Genomic DNA, 20,501 nt, shown 5'->3' on the forward strand with positions numbered 1-20,501 from the left:
TTCAACCTACTTTGACAATTCCATTTAATTTCAAAATTAATTCTAAACATTAATTTAAAATTAAATTAATATTAAATGATTAATTAAATAATTTAATTAATTTAATCTAATATTCAATTTTAAATCCAACGCTAATCCCTATTCATAGTCTTGATATTTAAATATTATTTAAATATCTCCAATTCTCTCTTTATCATTCAATTTCCAATTGATGATACATCGATAAATATATCACACATATTTAAAACATATTCCCTAACTCGAATTCACTTGTCACTTTGTTCTAAGGTTTAGTCTGTTATGAGTTAGCAGAAGAACCTCATGGACCTACAAATCATGAGCTCCAGCGATCTGAGATTATGCGGCTAAACTCTTTAACCCAATTAACCAACATTCGTTAACTACTAGGCTACTCCACTAAAGTCCAATAGTTGCACTCCCCTCATTGTAGATATATTTTTGTCCACTCGATATAATCATAATCAGTAAGTTAATCCTTCACAGGTTGTTCATAATAACGGGTGGGTCAAAAATTGTTTTACCCATGAGATTACATCCTACTCCTTAAGTTCCTCTATCCCAATATGACAATTGGTTTGTGATCCTATCACTAAATCGAGTCCTTCTCAAGGGAACAACCTCGCTACTATCCCTAAAAGCGAGTATGAGAGAATTCCGCCTTGCACCCTATGTCCCTAGCTATCTACCCAGTCTTACCCTTGAAATGGGGGGTTTATTGAGCCGACACTATTGAGCCAACCCTTACCCATGCAAATCTAAGGATAATTCGAAATAATTAGGAGTTCGTAGTTAGCTCAGGATGGGGCCACTGCAATATTGAAAAGTACGCACAAAAAGTACACACAGACAAGATAAAGGTGAATGTAAATTGCAACACAAAAGATTTGAGAATCTTTAAGGTAAGTAACACTAATAAAATCAATTAAGTTCATTAAATGTCTAATATTTATGCTTTATATATATATATATATATATATATATATATATTGCTATGATTTGTTGCATTAGGAGAAATTTTCAATGAAAATGTCCAAGAAAAAAGAAGTTAGTGACTCAATATCGATTTTGCCAGTATCTTTAAAATTCATTCTTAGATATGCTGAGAAGGTGATGGCCAAAGAGTCTAGTATTTCTTTACAACTTCCAGTTAGGCTTTTTGAAATCAGTCAAAAGAGTTGTGTACTGCGAGAAGACATAATTAAGTTTTGTAACATGGATAAAGTGAAGACATTGATTTTGGTGACTTATATGGCGTAAGTAATATTATTACTTTTGTAGACTTTAGTTTTGATGTTTCTTTTCAATTTTATTCATCTATATTTATGTTTTGTTTTTGTAGGTACTTGCACTCATCCTTTGTTGATTCAAAGGAAAGTTCACAATACATTTTTGTAGATCCATCTCTCATTTCTCCTGGACATAACTCTCAAGAAGTTAAAATTCGAAACCTGTGTAGTAGACTGATGGTCTTAAAAGCAAACTAAATAGTTCTTGCTCCTTTTAATCCTGGGTGAGTTACATTTTTTTTTTTATCAATTTCAGTTTAGTAGTCAAACAAACTTGCATTAGCAATAAAAATACTAATTATATTTTGTTAATTAGTGGTGATTGGACATTACTTGCTATAAATGCATATGATGATAACGTATACTACCTAGACTCAATGAGGACAACATCACGGGTAGATATAAGATATATAACTAACATGCAAGTTAACCTTTTTCATTTGTAGTGTCTGTTTTAAAAGTGTACTTTATTTAAGAATTTGTGGTTATTTTTTGACAAATAGGGCAGTTGAGATGTTTCAATCTCAAAAGAATATTAAAAAAAAATGGAAGCAAACCTTATGGAGAACAGTAAAGACAAGTATAAACAATGACTACTTATTCATCATATATTAAGTAGATATCTAGTGCATAAGGATGACTCCATTCTTATTTACTGGTTTTTTTTACTATAGTGTCCTCTACAAGTTGGGAGCACCAAATATGGATACTACGTCATGAGGTATGTGAGGGATACTACATGTGATTACTATATGCGATTGTAGGTGCTCGTACAATGTGGTCATTTTGAATGTGTTTGTTTCGGCTGATCAATTTTTGGATTTACTTTATATCCATATAGGTGTAATATTTTTTGGAATTGTTCATATATTGGGGGGGGGGGGGGGGTGTCACACCCCATCCCAGACTACCCTCTGAGCCTGAGAAAGGGCATGACTGCAGCAGTTATCAACCCTTTTGTTGACACTTACTGCCTAAAAACTCTTGCCGAAATAACTCTGATACCAATGAGCAAATTTATATACAGCGGACTGATTAAGTAGGGCCATTTTATTATAACAATGTGATGTTCATACAATTCCAAGACTTAATTACAAAGTTTACAACAATAACTGTAAAACCCTCCAGAAGTGTAACTGTGGCATGTGGCAGACTTTGACTTTAGCAGCACCCTGGAACTCCTCACCTTTCGCTACCTGGGGGGAGGGGGGGAGGAGGTAAAACATAAAACATGGAAAAAATGAGCTATAAAGGCCAGTGAGTGACGCCTTTAGATAAACAAATAACTTTGTCAATAGAAATATACTTTTGGGAAAGCAATGCATAGTCAACAAGAACATTACCACAAGTTCAATATCATTTTCCAGCCAAACCGCTGGACAATCTCCAACTCGACCGCTGGTTATCAGATAATAAAAACATCCCCAACTTTACCATTGTTATCCCTGGTATGATCCTACATTTTCCCCAGTACTTTCACACGTATACTAAGACAACAACAATTCCTGTGGAAACTTTCTCTGTACCCTATTATCCCGCCAATGTGCACATCGACTATTTTCCCACTAGCTATGCTTAGGTAACTTGACTATATTTCACACCTATCGTCATTGACTATCATTTTCCGTCGACTAAAGTCGACTATATTTTCCCGCCAAGTACCTTTTCAAGCATGCAAACTATATATCTCGGGTACAATTTTAGTTTCCAAAACAAACATACAAACAATATCTTAACAAGCATAGTAACAAGATAAACATATATCCCTAATCATGCCAATTTAACATTATCCCCTATATATATTTATCTATATATAAAAATTACATCAACAATACAACACACAATAACCACTCACCTTGGTTGGTTAGGAACTTTCCTTTCTGAAGTTCCTTAAGTTTCCTTGGTTTCCCTTTTGAACCCTAAATTCTAGATTCAAATATCAGCTTAGATTACTCATAGTTCCAGACCTTATTTTAAGATACTTCCTTCTGCAAACATGTTCTAAAATGTCTCAGAAAGATTACCATAAAATATTAGCTCAGAAATCCTCGTGGTTTGGACGAAATCTTAAAATCTTCAAGACTGGCCCAAGCTTACCCGACAGCCTGACCCTTCTGTAGTTTTCTCAATTTCTAGCCCGATCCCTTGGAGCTTCTTCTCCGGAAGTACTACCCTGAAAACTAAACGCACGAGTATTCTGGGAGAACTCCTTGTTCCAAATTGATGCTACTTCCTGTCTTTTCTGCTCGACAACATCTCCCCTCTTGGAACTTCTTAACCAACGCATGATCTTGCTACAACGCATGGTCTTCTCTCAATACACTCTTCTTTATGTCCTTTGAAGAGAATTGGAGTTCTCATTTGAAGTCCTTGGCCTTATTTATATGAGTCCAAGATTGCTCCACGACCGACACTTCCTACTTAGCCGCATGTCCAAGTGTCTTTTCCTCACACCATCAACGCATAGTATAATCATCAACACTTAGTGGGTCATCAACGCATAGTATGTAATTAACGCATAGTAACCCTTGGTTCCCCTTGGTTTTCAACACAGCACCATCGCAAACTAACTTACTCAGTCATCGCAAGCCTTAACCATCGCAAGATCCAACCACCATGCGTCCAACCTAGCCCATCGCATGGCCTATGCCTTAACAGAGTTGCCGCGTCTAACGTATCCATCGTGCATGCCATCTTCAACTTCCAACGCATAACATGGTCGCACGACATCGATGCGTCGGATGGTCACTCGTCCTCGACGCATAGCTCGCTTGGCATCACCGCATGGTCGCTTGGCATCGACGCATGCGTGCTTGGCATGGGCACTTGGCATCGACGCATAGGACACTCGGTCGCATCGACGCATAAGACACTTTGCCGTATTGATGCATAAGACACTCGGTTGCATCGACGCATAAGACACTCGACTGCATCGACGCATTAGACACTCGGCTGGTCCAACGCGTCCATCGGGGCCAACGCGAGCCTTGCGTTCGCGCACATCCTCGTGCCCTCACATGCCCTCACGCCATACCAACGCATCACCCTCAGCTGTCTTCCTTCAGCCGTATGGACACATTCCACCGCGTCCAACGTATGCAACACATCCAACGCCTTCAACGCATCCAACACATCCATCAAGCCTATGCATTGGTCTAACCTCTAAGAGCAGCGCATGCGTCACTCCTACTTCAACTTCTCCCTTTGCCTAAGTAATCTTTCCATGATCTTATGGTCAACGCATAGCAATGCCTAGTCCAACACTTAGTCAATTTTCATCAATTAAAGCTTAACTCAAAGCTACTCAAGGAAAATCTATTCAACACTTAGAAATTTCCTTCACTTCAACATAAGATTTAACTTTCACTTAGTTAATTCCCTTAACCACTTGCTTAAATAGGGAAAATGGAAATTCGGGTTTCACAGGGGGGAGGGGTGTAGTTTTGGAATAGTGGTTAATTGTTTCATGTGTTCATATGGAGATGGTGATTACAAATGTGGTTTTGATAGTTGTTATGGGTAGAATGATATAGTTTTGTTAATATGGGGTAGATGGATAGTTTTGATAAAAGTTTTGGAAATGTAATTTTTGAAACTGTTCATATTAGGTTGATTGCTAGAATTTATGTTCCTTATATTCCTTTGGAAGTGTCCATATAGGTCTTTCCATATTCTTCTAGTTAGCTTAGCAAATCCTTTATGGAGTTGTAAAGTTTTATAATGATAATGTTGAAAAATGTTATCTTTTGTTATATTGGAGAAAATTTTAGTTCATAAGATTGAAAATGTGTTTAGTTGTTTATTTTTTATGATGGATATTTTTCATAATATATCATATGTGATTGTTGGTTTAAAATACAGGAACAATTTAGAGGTAAACATCCATGTTAATCTTTTTTTCTTCCTTAAAAAAAATCACATACATGACGAGTTAAACGTGTCAAGATATAAATTTATTTGACAAGTGAAAACTGTCAATGAGTCTTGCACTTGATATTTTATTCTTGTTAAGAACTCCTATATTCTTGACATTTTTTTCAATATCAAGTAAAGTATATCTTGACGTTTGTCACATATCAAGTGAAATTGTTCTTGACATTTTTATTTGTCAAGAACGTCAATATTCTTGACATTTTAAAAATGTCAAGTGTCAATATTCTTGACTTTTTTTCTAATCGAGAACATCGACATTATTGATACGGGATTCCTTGACATTATTTAAAACGTCAAGAAAATTGACACTTGACATTTAAAAAACGTCAAAAATACTATTTTGTTGTAATGATGCTCTTAATCAAATATATCTTATCAAACATTTTTTGTAGTGAGTAAATACTATTCAAATCCTCAATTAGCTACAATAAACATTATTTCAAAACCCTCGTTTGCTACAGTATTTACTATTTTACATTCATCATTTTTTTATTCTTTGCTATAGTATTTACCATTTTCTTCTCAAACTAAAATAGTTTACCCCTCAAACATATACTGTTATAATCTAAACTAAAATAATCTACATCCCAAACACAAACTATTATAACTTAACTATAATAATCTATTATTATAATAACCAACTCCTTGCCCCAAACACCCCAAAAGAAGTTTATAGATGAAACTTGAAGTCATGTTTATAAACATAATTTCAAAAACTTAAAACAAAAAAGTCAAATAGTTATCAAATATGACCTACATTTTTAGTTTCCAAAACTTAGTTTGAATTTTGAAAATATCTCTAAAAAGTAGATGACAAAACAAATGATTCTCACATATTTATAATATTTATATACATAAGTGTCAAAAACCAATAGTTATGACCTAAAAACTTAATTAGGGTTTCCTGCAATATGTTAATCACATATGTAACTTTCAAAAATCACGAGCCTTGTATCAGCGATACTGAACTTTCTACCTACATAATGTGCGTTAGAAGCAACTAAAAAAATGTGTCAGCAAAAACGCCCAAAATAGTGCATTCCAATAAATCCACTCAACTTTGCCCACACACATGGTTTCGTTGGCAAAAATGAGGATGTGCCCACGCATGGTAAATACTTCTTCTTCTTCTTCTTTCTTCTTTTTTTTCCTTTGTATTCTCTCCAAACGGCCTTCGTCGCTCCCATTTACAAAGACCATATCTCCCTTCTCTACTCCATCTCCGTCCACCTCAAAACGCCGCTCCGGCCGGCCAACCTCGACCTCGACCTCGGCGGCGGCTTCTCCTGGATCGACTGCTACAACCGTTACAACTCTTCCTCTTACCAATTTGTCCTTTGCAATTCCCCTCTCTCCCATTCTTTACAACAGAATACTTGCGGCTCCTGCGTCGAAGCTCCATCTCCGGTCTGCGCCAACGACACCATCTTTTCCTACGCCTATCCAGAGAAACCATTCCTCAGAGATCAATTTGTTGATTACAATCACGCTAAGCTCACCGATTCCGAGAATGTCATCACCGATGTTCTTGCTCTCTTCACCACTGACGGCTCCGATTCCTATCCACTCCGTCGTATTCCCGAAATTCCTTTCTCCTGCGTCAAGACCGATTTCCTCCGAGGACTTGCCAGGGGTGTCATTGGCCTGGCGGCGCTCGGTCGTTCCAACGTGTCGATTCCATCGGTGATTAGCGCGAAATTCAATAGCCCTAGGTTTTTCGCGATTTGTTTATCTGGAGCAAGATTAGGGCCTGGCGTTGCTTTCTTCGGTTCTAAAGGTCCGTACAAATTTTTCCCCAATGTCGATCTTTCAAAATCCCTAATTTACACTCCCTTGCTCTTCAGTCCGGCGACCAACTCGATTTACACCAATTGGTTACCGTCTTACGAGTATTACATTGGACTCTCGGCCATTAGAATCAACGGCAAGGCAGTGCCTTTCAACACTTCTCTATTGTCGTTTGAGCCGGTTATTGGTGGCGGCGGAACGAAAATCAGCACCTCCACCAATTACGCGGTGCTACAGAGCTCAATTTACAGAGCATTCACGACGGTGTTTATGAAAGAATCTGCTGCACTGAACTTCACGTTGACAAATGCGGTAGAGCCGTTCGGAGTGTGCTATACGGCGTATAGCGTGGGAGTGACGGCGGAAGGACAGGCGAGGGCACCGGTGGTGGATCTGGTTATGGAGAAAGGGAAAGTGGTGTGGAAATTGGGGGGGAGGAATACGATGGTGAGGATTAAGAAGAATGGAGTTGATGTTTGGTGCTTGGGATTCATCAATGGTGGAGAATTTCCAAGAACGCCGATTGTGATCGGAGGTCTGCAAATGGAAGATCATTTGTTGCAGTTTGATCTTGAAAATTATAGATTTGGATTCAGTTCTTCGGCGCTAATGGAAGGGACTTCATGTTCAAAATTCAACTTCACTTCTATCCTTATAAGTGGCTGTGTGAGGTGCAGAATTGATATAAGATGTCTGAAATTTTGTATTTGGGGCTACAGAGTTGATATGGGATGTTAGTGTATCTGATATAATTTTTCTAATTCTAAAAGAATTTGTTCAAATGATCTACTTGTTTGTTTTGGAACTTTTTTATACCATAATTCTACAAATTCTTTATTTGAATAAAATTTTGATCAAATTTTTATTAAGTAGACATATTTTTTATAATCATGAATTATGGTTTAGGTTTTAGTTTTGATCTTTCCTTCCAAAATTCTTTTAAACAAAAGTAATTATTTTACGAGTTTGATTTCTATTAGTTATTTTGGAAAGTTTAGACAACTATTTGAAATCATTTGATAAAGAAAAAAAAATTTATTTTACACAAAAGCAATTATTTTACAAGTTTGAAATATACTAATTGACTTGGAAAGTTTAGACAATTATTTGGAATCATTTAATAAAAACCAAAATCGTTTTAAACAAAAGCAATTATACTTGTTGCACAAAAAGTAGATACTAGCTTATAAAGGGGCCGTATTTTCCAACCCTTTCACAAAGTGCACTATATATATATGTGTGTGTGGATATATACTACAGATTGATAAAACGTCAAGTTACATACACAAAAAATATATATATAATTCAAGACATTCACAACATAACTTCCAATCAACACATGCAATATCTACATCTTGACTTGGGGAGAACAACTAGAAAACAATATGTTTTTTGAATATCAGTCATCACGATATCCATAAGGGTCAATCGATCATTTTCTTCCAAACCCTCAACCTGGAAGATCTGTTGGATGGCGTCCTTTCATATCCCAACCACCAGCTCATATTTCTCTTTTTTCCTTGATACAAGCTTTTGCATTTGAGTTTCTTGGATGTCCATCAGTGATTGGACTATCTTGAGAAACTCATATTGGAATGTACTCTTTCTCTTGCTTCCTCTTGAGGTGGTGTTTGTTGGTCCGATACGCCTACTGGTAGGTGTATCTGAGAAAAGTTCGTTCATGCCGTCAATAGTCAGTATGTTCTCAAATGCTTGGTCCTCTGGTTCCTCATTATCCTCTGATTCCAATCTGGAAGCATTCATATTTTTCGCCATGTCTAATGCCTGGTCGATAAGAGTATGATAATTTTCATCAGTATCTCTATTCTTCCCAAAAATAAGGGAAAGTTCGTCAAAATAAGGTAATGGTTTGTGCCTCATACCCTTCGCGTTAGGATGTGAATGCAAATGAATATATATTATGTTAGAAAAAATATAGTAACTATGATAATACATTGTAATGTATTAGCTTACGAACCCATAAATCAAACACATTCTTCTCTGCATCCACGCTTTTGAACTCCCAATTCCAACTGAAGCCACTACATGCATTGCTCAACAACTCATTAATTGTTGTGTATGTCATTTTATGAACCTCACCTTGCACTTTATAGTTGATGCTCTAATGCCACAGTTATGAACTTTCTCCTGTATTATATGTTCAAGTAGTTGCAAATAGTCAGGCTTGAAAGTTCCATTATCAGCTCACCACCTATTCTCGACCAAATGCATTAACGATTCAACCAGCTTTGCATCTTCAACCTTAGATCAAGTGTGTTTTTTTATCTTCTCACGATCGACCATTAAGCTACATGCATTTGTATATCTACTTGAATTAAAAAGAGAATACATAGAGAAATACATTTAGTAGTACGAATTACGTAAGACATATTTCATAAAAAAAAAACAAAAAAATTGTTCGATCTTACAAAAATATGAAACAAAGTTAATTAAATTTAAACTCATAAGAAGACAGCTTCAATGATAAAGTATTTCTTCATGATGTTTGTTCCCATGCATCAAACATTCTACTCGCCAAATCATCCCTAAAGTTGGTCCATTCATCAGATGTTTCAATAAATTTTATATTATCCTCACCCAATCCACTAGGTACAAAGTTTTCATCCTCCGATGCTTCCAACATTGCAGCTGGCCCCATCTCTCTGGTGATTAGGTTGTGAAGCAAGCAACACGTTGTTATTGTTCGACATTGGACCTTCACTGGGTAGAATGACTTTCCACGAAGAATTGCCCAACGACCTTTCAGTACGCCAAACATTCCCTCGATGCAATTCAAAGCAGATGTATTTTTCATATTGAAAAATTTCCTGGATTAGTCGATGCATTTCCAACACCACACCATTCTAAAAGGTGATATCGTTCTCTCCTATACGGTGCCAAGAAACCCTCAATGTTGGGATATCCAACATCATATAAGTAGTAATAACCTATACAGGCTATATAAATAGTTAGTTGAAAAGCTATTCGAGTTTGTGCATAAAAATATTGTCCTAAAAAGTTCCATATATCATTTGGGACCTTCAATCTAGTAGGTCGAGAAATCGCATCCCTAAACATCCTAAAATTGACTGCAGACCCTTCCCACCCTGGCATAATGAATATGAACTCTCCATTTGAATATACACCAAGCACGTTTGTGGCTATCTAACCCTTCCTGGTATGATATCGTGGTTGATTGGTTTCACTAACATTGATCTCGGTGTATCTGCCACCAAAGCACCCAGACAATTCTGTTTGAGTTCATACATCATAAATAAGTTAAAGTTTGTGGTTTCTTGTAAGAAAGTTCTTTAGTATTTGATCATGTATTGATAAAACCGATCTAATACCTTAAACCACTTCCATCTTTCATCAGAGCAGTTATTTGTGATGGGCTCTGGATTTTTTAACAGTATCTCATGAAGTTGTAGCTATGCAGCAAGAATGAAGTAAATGTCGTGAAACAATTTCACCTGACCGTGAAAATTGTCTTCAAACTACTCGATTCTTAACGTCGTGGATCAATATGTGGAGGAACATTGTCACCATCTCTTCAACATCAACACACTGAGTAGGCATTAGTCGACCGGTCATCCTAAGCATGTTACAAAGGATGACAAACATCCTCTATCCATTCGTGTGCTCTCGCGACAACCTAAGTCATTCTCATAAATAAATCGGAAGAAGTTTAGTTGCCGAAATTTATTTCTAATAAGCAATGATTAGTTCTCTATTCTACGATGATCATTTAGGAAAAGGGATACAACTACCAATAGTTTTCGCTGAGAGGTGGAAATGATTTATATGATGGTAAATAGTTCTTCATTTTCCATTTTCAAAGATAGGAAATATGTTGAAATTGTTCCTGGAATCGTGAGAGCTAATATTGATTAAAATTCTGAAGGTACATCAAGAGCTAATGTTAATTCCTATATACATAATGACCACTCTAACAATAAACTCAAGTATTGGTGGTTTTATATTATTTTATTGGCCCTCCCCATCTAATCTTCCTATAACCATTTTTAGGTGGAATTTTATAATAATTAAAAATACCATTTTTAGGTGAATGCTTATAATAAGGAAAATTCTTATTTATAAAATCTTAATAACCAATTATATTATTTAAAAATTTTAATCAAAACTAAATTTGAACAACTAAATTGAGGATTTTTTTGAAAGTACAAAAATTAAAATTAGACATTTTTTGAAGTATATGGATCAAAATTCTACTTTAACCCAAAAAATAATAATATTAGGTAGAAAAGTTGATCGTTGCATCTTAGTTATGCACTTAGTAGTGACTAGTGAATGAAAACATAATAACTTCTTAAAAAGATCCTTTTACTTATTATTATGGAAATGTTCTGCAATTTGAAGTGGTCAATTCTGTTGAGATTGGTGTCCTAATTCTCCCGGAGTCTCGTTGTTTTGTAAAGATACACATTGTTCAATGAATAAAATAAGTGTTATTTAATTCTGGCATTTACTCATATCCAATAAACCAAGCTCTTTGGTTATCTTATGTGAACTTAAGCATGTATATGTGATATACAAATGGATCATGCCTTAAGTGATAACCTAAATCGGTATGTAGTATAAGGATTGAGGTGGGATACCTGATCCTGGTGACACTACGGATACGACCCGCTTTGTAGAGGTTTGCAAGTGTTGTAAACTACTACAGATGGTAGATCCTGACCATTCATGTGGAGACGTGGAGCAGGGGTGTCCTATACAAAGAGCTTGTATAAGACCTAAACCACAAGATGATTAGACTCTGTATATAATGTCGTTGATACTAGAGACTTACATCTCACCTAAATGACCATAGGTGACACAACCTTAATCTTAAGTGTTTTGGGAACTCATGCCTTTGAGGGCGGTCCTTTGATTAGTATGGGTGAGAGTGGCTAGATTGCCAACTAAACATGCTTACCTTTTTTGGGAATTATCTAATCTGAGAGCTGTGAACTCAATCCACAAGATGAAATTCACTTCTTTCCCGAAGTAGGGATAAGTAAAGAGATTTCTCCCTTAAGGGCTGATTTCGGGGCTTGAACATAGTGGCCATAACTTCTCTTTGGAAGAGAAGACTCAGCCATAGTAGGACTATGACTTATGTTCATTAGAGGGATCAGTGGTACTTAAGGAGACATATGTAACTATAGAGGCATAACGGTTATTGGCCCAGCTGTACTTACGAGCGATCTGTGAAGGGTTGTCGTACTATTGATTGGTTATGATGGACACATAATATATCTGTAGTAAGGAGAGTTCAGCTGTCGGTCTTTAGTGGAGTTCCTGGCAGTTAACGGATGGTGGATCCCGTGACTAAAGAGTTTAGTCAGTTATTCACGTATGTTGGAGCTTCGGAGCTATAGGTCCATGAGGTCTCCTTGGTAGCCTGGATTCTGTTGAGGATCAATTCTTGGTGTTGATTTGAAATGTTCAAATTGACAAAAGGTATTTTGATTATATATGATATAATCGGTATGATGTATGAGATACATCTAGTGGAGGATTGATGTAAATGAGATTTACATTAAGTACCATGTAATAGAAAAAAGAACTATGGTTTATATGTTTCATGAGATGAAATATTAAAACTATAGGTTATAAATATAGCATGATAAGTTGGTTATCATTTATGTTTATAATAACATTAATTATTGGATAATTAATTCTTTTTCTTTTAAATAACCAAAGTAGTGGGTGATTATTGGATCATGGTAACCGTGAGTTTAAAAGAAAAATGGTTTCCTATTTTGAAAAAGAGGTTTTTAAAAAAAGATTGAAAAGGATTTTGAGTTTTCTCTCCGCGCAAAAGAAACTCACGAAGTCGTCAAGTAAATTCGGATTTACTAAACGACGGCTGGGCGAGCTAAACGATCGTGTATATGCGAGCTAAACAATCATGCAGTATTTACTAAACAATCACATAGCTTTGCTAGACGATCGTTGGCCCAAGGTACACGATCGTGTAGAGTCTGTAACTGACAGATCGAGCTAAACAATAGGCTAAACGATCGCATAGCTTTTACTAGACAATCGCATAGCTTTATCTAAACGATTGGGCATCGACCTATACAATAGGTCTCTGTCATCTCCCACTTACCCATCGTGTACCCGATTGGTGTTTTCCTCCTTCGTCTGCCTCATACCAAGTTCGAACAGAGCCCACCCTCTGGATTCTCACACCGAGAATACCAAGGTCGCCTTGTCGGTCGTGTCAGACTCCATCGACACCGTCGAGGTTTTCTGGAGGCCGTTCATGGTGTGGAGGAGATCGTGATCGAGGAGATTGTTGAGGATGAGCGCGAAATGTTCGTGCGGTGTTCGTGTTATGTTGTAGTCGTGTAAATCGAGCACTCATGGTTGCTGTTATTCGATCAGAGTCACGCAACGGAGCGTAGAGACGCATCTGCTTATGTGCGTAGAGTTTTCTTTCTATGAATTTGTTGTTCATACTGTAATTTCTGCATTGTAATTGTATAACTGTTTGTATTCAAGTTGACTGTAAATGATTTGTTCATTCATGATTGTAATTTGGAATAGTCTTGTTCCGCTACTCATGAAAATCTCGTTTCTGATTTCCTTCAAATTCTGCACTTATTATTATATAAATTGCCAAACTTAGAAAATTTTAAGAAGATGAATTTATAAGTCTCCAAATTTTCATTTCCAATTTGTTTTTTTTTAAAAAAAAACATGTCTTCAAACCTACAATTAAGTGCGGTGCTGTTATGATTCAATTTTATTTTAAAAATAGAAATAACTATTTATCAATAAAAACAAAAACCTACAATTAATTTTATGATATTTCAAATCTACAATTATCTACAATTAACTATTGCCAAAATTGCCAAAATGCCAAAAACATAAAAATTTATGAAGGTCATTGTATAACATAAATAAAATTACTGAGTTTCACATAACAGAAATAAAACAATATGCATACAAAATTCATACAAAATGCCCAACAAATTATCATATTCCAAACATACAATTATCAACGATATATAGTACTTATCAATGAAAAAATAAATTTTCAAAATAAACAACAAAAAACTACAATAAATCAAATGTCGAAAATATGTATAAATAATCCAAAAGACATACTACAATGGAAGTGGGCTGTAAAAATTAGTATATAACGTAATACAAACCTCAAACTAATGGAAGGTTGGATTAGTTTGGGCTGCATAACAAGAATAATGAAACAAGTCAGTAAAAAAAAGGATGAATTACTTAATAAAGGAACTTGTTTAAGAAAGAAATGTCATACCTTTGTTACTCGTATGTTATCTATGAGTAGAGAGTCCAGGGGTTGCAAGATTAAATTTGAAATTAAAGCTGAAACAAAATATGATGGACACATTAGTATAACAAACCATAATAATTAAGAGAATAGAACTTTTCATACCTTAACATCTTCAACACGTGATAGAACAAAATGATACCTTACCACTCATCAAACAAACAAAAGTTATAAAATGGAAAAGAAGAAAATAGAAAGAAAAGTATGGTTGATGGAAACAATTCACCAAATTGGAAAAAAATAACCTTGGACATGGAGGACTCTCGAATCATTAAAGGTGGATGAGGAGGAGGTTATATACGGAAGAGAAGATGAGGTGGGTGGTTCAACATTTAATTGAAGCCCAAAAAATCAGAATAAATTAAATATAGATTTGATAGGCTTCAGGTTTTACTTTTACAAATCATAAATAAATAAACTCAATCCATTTCATGAAATGGTTGAGTCATTAATGTATATGAAAAAAAATGGAGTTCAATCAGCAAACAAAAGCATTAAATAGAAGTGGGTGGAGTTCAATCACCAAACAAAAGCATTAGATAGAAGTGGGTATAGTTCAATCAACAAACAAAAGCATTAAATAGAAGTGGGTGGAGTTCAATAAGCAAACAAAAGCATTAAATAGAAGTGGGTATAGTTCAATCAGCAAACAAAAGCATTAAATAGAAGTGGGTAGACCATTAAATAAGCAAAATAAAATCATGAGGAGTTAATACAGCAAACAAAAGTTAAATATTCCATTAGAATTGGACGAAAACAGAACTAAAATCATGGTGAAGTTCAACAACCATCAAATAAGCAAAATAAAATCATGAGGAGTTAAACATAGCAAACAGAAGTTAAACATTCCATTGGAATTAGACTCAAACAAAACTAAAATCGTGGTGTAGTTCAACAAACAAAATCAACAAATAAAGTGGATGGGGCCATTGTAATATTGAAAAGTACACACAAAAAGTACACACAGACAAGATAAAGGTGAATGTAAATTGCAGTAAAAAAGATTTGAAAATCTTTAAGGTAAGTAACACTAATAAAATCAATTAAGTTCATCAAGTGTCTAATATTTATGCTTTATATTTGATATATATATTTTTGTTGCTATGATTTTGTTGCATTAGGAGAAATCTTCAATGAAAATGTCTAAGAAAAAAGAAGTGAATGGCTCAACATCGATTTTGCCAGTATATTTGAAATCCATTCTTAGATATGCTGAGAAGATGATGGCCAAAGAGTCTAGTATTTCTTTACAACTTCCAGTTGGATTTTTTGAATTTAATCAAGAGAGTTGTGTCCTGCGAGAAGACATAATTAACTTTTGTAACATAGATGAAGTCAAGACATTGACTTTGGTGGTTTATATTGCATAAGTAATGTTATTACTTTTGTAGACTTCAGTTCTAACGTTTCTTTCCAATTTTTTTCGTTTATATTTATGTTATAAGTTTTTTATAGGTACTTGCACTCATCCTTTATTGATTCAAAGGAAAGTTCACTATACATTTTTGTAGATCCATCTCTCATTTCTTCTGGGCATAACTCTTAAGAAGTTAAAACTCGAAACCTATGTAGTAGATTAATGGTCTCAAAAGCAAACCAAATAGTTCTTGCTCCTTTTAATCCTGGGTGAGTTACATTTTTTTTTTTTTTTTTTTTTTATCAATTTTAGTGTAGTAGTCAAACAAACTTGCATTAACAATAAAAATAGTAATTATATTTCATTAACTAGTGGTGATTGGGCATTACTTGCTATAAATGCATGTGATGATACCGTGTACTATCTAGACTCAATGAGGACAACATCACAGGTAGCTATAAGATATATAATTAACACGTAAGTTAACCATTTTCATTTGTAGTGTTTGCTTTAAAGTGTACTTTATTTAAGAATTTGTGATTATTTCTTGACAAATATGGCAGTTGCGATGTTTCAATTTCAAAAGAATATTAAAAAAAGCCCGAAGTAACCTTATGGAGAACAGTAAAGACAAGTATAAACAATGACTACTTATTCATCATATATTAAGTTGACATCAATTGCGTAAGGATTACTTCATTCTTATTTACTGGTTTTTTTACTATAGTGTCCTCTACAAGTTGGGAGCACCGAATGTGGATACTACGTCATGAGGTATATGAGGGATATTGTGACCAAAAGAAACATTATAATCTCAGATTTGGTGTGTTATCGTTAATTTGACATTTTAGATAGTGTAGGGAAGAGTAGAATTCATTATAATATTTGGCTTTTATGTTTATAGATTATACAAGGAACCCATACTCACTTTGAGTTGGTTGAATTTTTGGGTTACTACATGGGATTGTAGGTGCTCATATAATTTGGTCATTTTGAATGTATTTGTTCCGGCAGATCAATTTCTGGATTTACTTCATATTTATATAGGTGTAGTATTTTTTGGAATTGTTCGGGGGCGGGGGGAAGGGTGTTAATTGTTTCATGTGTTCATATGGAGATGGTGATTACAAATGTGGTTTTGATAGTTGTTATGGGTAGAATGATATAGTTTTGTTAATATGGGGTAGATCGATAGTTTTGGTAGAAGTTTGAAAAATGTAATTTTTGAAACGGTTCATATTGGTTTGTTAGAATTATGCTCCTTATATTCCTTCGGAAGTGTCCATATAGATCTATCCATATTCTTCTAGTTAACTTAGCAAATCCTTCATGGAGTTGTAAAATTTTATAATGACTATGTTGAAAAATGTTATCTTTTGTTATATTGGAGAAAATTTTAGTTCATAAGATTAAAAATGTGTTTGGTTGTTTATTTGTTATAATGGATATTTGTCATAATATATCATATGCGATTGTTGGTTTAAAATATAGGAACAATTTAGAGGTAAACATCCATATTAATCTTTTTTTCTTAAAAAAAAGCACATACTTGACGAGTTAAATGTGTCAAGATATAAATTTATTTGACAAGTGAAAAATATCAATGAGTCTTGCACTTGACATTTTATTCTTGTCAAGAACACCTATATTCTTGGCTTTTTTTTCAATATCAAGTACAGTATATCTTGACCTTTTTCACATATCAAGTGAAATTGTTCTTGACGTTTTTTATTTATCAAGAAGGTCAATATACTTGACATTTTAAAAATGTCAAGTGTCAATGTTCTTGACTTTTTTTCTAATCGAGAACATCGACATTCTTGACACTAGATTCCTTGACATTTTTTAAAACGTTAAGAAAAGTGACACTTGACAATTAAAAAAGTCAAGAAACACTATTTCAATAGTAATGATGCTCTTAATCAAAGCTATCTTATCAAACATTTGTTGTAGTGAGTAAATACTATTCAAATCTTCAATTAGCTACAGTAAACACTATTTTAAAATTCTCACATGCTACAGTTTTTACTATTTTATATTCATCATTTTACTTTCTTTTCTACTGTGTTTACTATTTTCTTCTCAAACTAATATAGTTTACCCCTAAAACACATACTGTTATAACCCAAACTAAAATAATCTATACTTCAAACTCAAACTATTATAACCCAACTATAATAATCTATAATTATAATAACCAGCTCCTTGCCCTAAACACTCCCAAAGAAGTTTATAGATGGAACTTGAAGACGTGTATATAAACATAAGTTCAAAAACTGAAAACAAAAAGCCAAATAGTTATCAAATATGACCTACATTTTTTACTTTCCAAAACTTGTTTGAATTTTGAAAATATCTCTAAAAAGTAGATAACAAAACAAATGATTCTCACATATTTATAATATTTATATACATAAGTTTCAAAAACCAATAGTTATGACCTAAATATTTAATTAGGGTTTCTGCAATATGTTAATCACAAATGTAATATTTATACGTATAATTTTAAAAAACCACGAGCCTTGTGTAGCGATACTAAACTTTTTGCCCACATAATGTGCGTTAGAAGAAACTAAAAAAATATGTCGGCAGAAATGCCCAAAAATAGTGCATTCCATTAAATCCACTCAACTTTTTGCCCACACATGTTTTCCTTGGCAGAAATGGGGATGTGCTCATAGGACAAATTCGTCGATAAAAATTAGATCTGCCAACGTTTTTTATTCCATAGGCAAAAAAAAAAAAAAAAAAACTGTCAACACAACCAACAATTTTTGTATTGCATATTATGGGAGCTACATTATTATTTTTAATTATTACTATACGTTTTAAATAATGTGTGATGTGGAAAAGTCGAAGGAATCTTTGAACCTCGAGGTTAATAGTACAAATTTTATTTCAATTCATTTCACTTCATAGAATAATTAATATTAGGCCATAATTAAAAATAATTAATACTAGGCAATAATTAAAAATAATCATTTCACTTCATAGAATAATTAATACTCTTTAGTTTTTTTTTCCTAATTCTTTTTTTAAGGTGAGAGAGACTAGTTTTGAACTGTCATAGTTTCACAATTTTTGTTTTCTTTTTTCTTTTGAGATTTGATACATACCATTATTTTTCTTTTTTATATATGTGTGAGTATTTGAGTCAGCTTATGCACATCTAAACTAATCTCAACAGATAATCCGTTTGGTCCTACGATATTTGAGTGTCAAGGAAATTCATAAGATATTAAATCTTAAGTCAAGGAAATTCATAGGATATTAAATCTTACGTAGGTGACCACCGTGAATTGAACCCGTGACCTCTTAGCCCTTAATTCCTCTTTTTACAATTTTTAAATCATATTATAATATTTTCATGCCCATGTGTTGCACATGAGTTGTATCCTAGGTGTATTATATTCCACTTTTTTTTAGTACAATAAATAATTATGTAGTATCTCTATCTCTAAAAAAAAAATGTATACGTTAATTATATGCAATCTAATTCAAAATCAAAGAAGATATTTTAACACATGCTCTAAAAATTTACAAATATGATACAATTTTGATTTAATAGTCTAAAATAAAGTACGATGAAAAGAAAAAAGGACTATCAACATATCTTAATGTCGTATATTTGTATATCTATCAGTCATGGACGTATATTTAGTGATTCTAATGCTTGTGGTCTAACATTGGTAGACTTTAATCTTTAGTATTCGACTTTATTTACTATTAAATTTATCATTGATATATACTATCATCAATATAATAAGAAAATGGATATCATTGATATTCAATTTTGTTTTTCTATAACATATTGGTTGACATGTTCACATTATTATTGGATCTATTCTCGATTTACTATATCAATAGATTAAAAATGATCATTTTCTTGTATTTGACTTATTCTATTTAAGATTCTTTGCATGTTCATTAACTATTAGATATTAGTTGATGTATTAAATTGTAATACTAATAATAAAAAAAAATATACAAGTGATATTTGATTCTGGAATTGTTTGCATGCTCTAATTTCTTATTAGGTCTTTTATTGATAAATTCTATCAATGTAATAACACAAATACTACGTAGTGATAATTTCACTTTGTTTTATATAGAGTGTTTTCTCATATTCTAGTAGGTTTACCACTAATATTTCTAGTAGATGATTTTAAGTATTTACAATAATCAAGTATAAACATTTTAAAAACACTATTAGCCCGAAAATCTTTTAAAGTTTCAAATAAAAACGGAAACTTAAATTTTAGTTGAGTGATACACATTTGACTTATACTTTTGATAATGAGATTTTTGCTCCATGGAATAATTATTACTAGACAATACTTCTTTACTCCTCAGTTTTTTTTTTTTTTTTTCCTCTTTTTTAGGTGGGAGAGATGTAAACTAATTTTGAAATGGCATGGTTTGACCATTACCTAATTGCTCCCTTTAACAATTTTAGAATTATATAATGATATTTTCTTGCCCGTGCGTTGCACATGAGTTAGATCCCACATCTAAAAAAAAAAAATTAAAGCCCAATAATTATTTAGTATTATAATTAGATACAACCTCCCTTTAATCTCAAGAAAAAAAAGTATCATATCATAAAAAAATAATACAAAAAGATACGAATAATATTTGGTTTTATATTTCTATAAGTAATTATTTGCAAATACAAATTAGGTCCTCCATTGATATATTCTACCGAAAGGGTAAAAGCTGAAGAAAACTACAAGATAACATTATGAGTTATAAGTGTTAGGATACCGGGCATAAAAAATTGAAGACTTCTAATCCT

At 33.5% G+C, this 20,501-nt stretch overlaps 1 protein-coding gene across 1 annotated transcript; it reads left to right on the forward strand.

Annotated features, from left to right (window-relative positions):
- Positions 1-1,047: 1,047 nt before the first annotated feature.
- Positions 1,048-7,810, forward strand: LOC120085425 (putative aspartic proteinase GIP1). Its single transcript, XM_039041385.2, has 3 exons — positions 1,048-1,274; positions 1,361-1,487; positions 6,276-7,810. The coding sequence occupies exons 1-3, from the start codon at positions 1,048-1,050 to the stop codon at positions 7,764-7,766; spliced, it is 1,845 nt and encodes a 614-aa protein (XP_038897313.2). The 3' UTR covers positions 7,767-7,810.
- The last annotated feature ends 12,691 nt before the right edge of the window (positions 7,811-20,501 follow it).

The sequence above is a fragment of the Benincasa hispida genome, chromosome 9 (assembly GCF_027475165.1).
Source record: "Benincasa hispida cultivar pf3 chromosome 9, pf3_genome.v1.1, whole genome shotgun sequence".
NCBI classification, from domain to species: domain Eukaryota; kingdom Viridiplantae; phylum Streptophyta; class Magnoliopsida; order Cucurbitales; family Cucurbitaceae; genus Benincasa; species Benincasa hispida.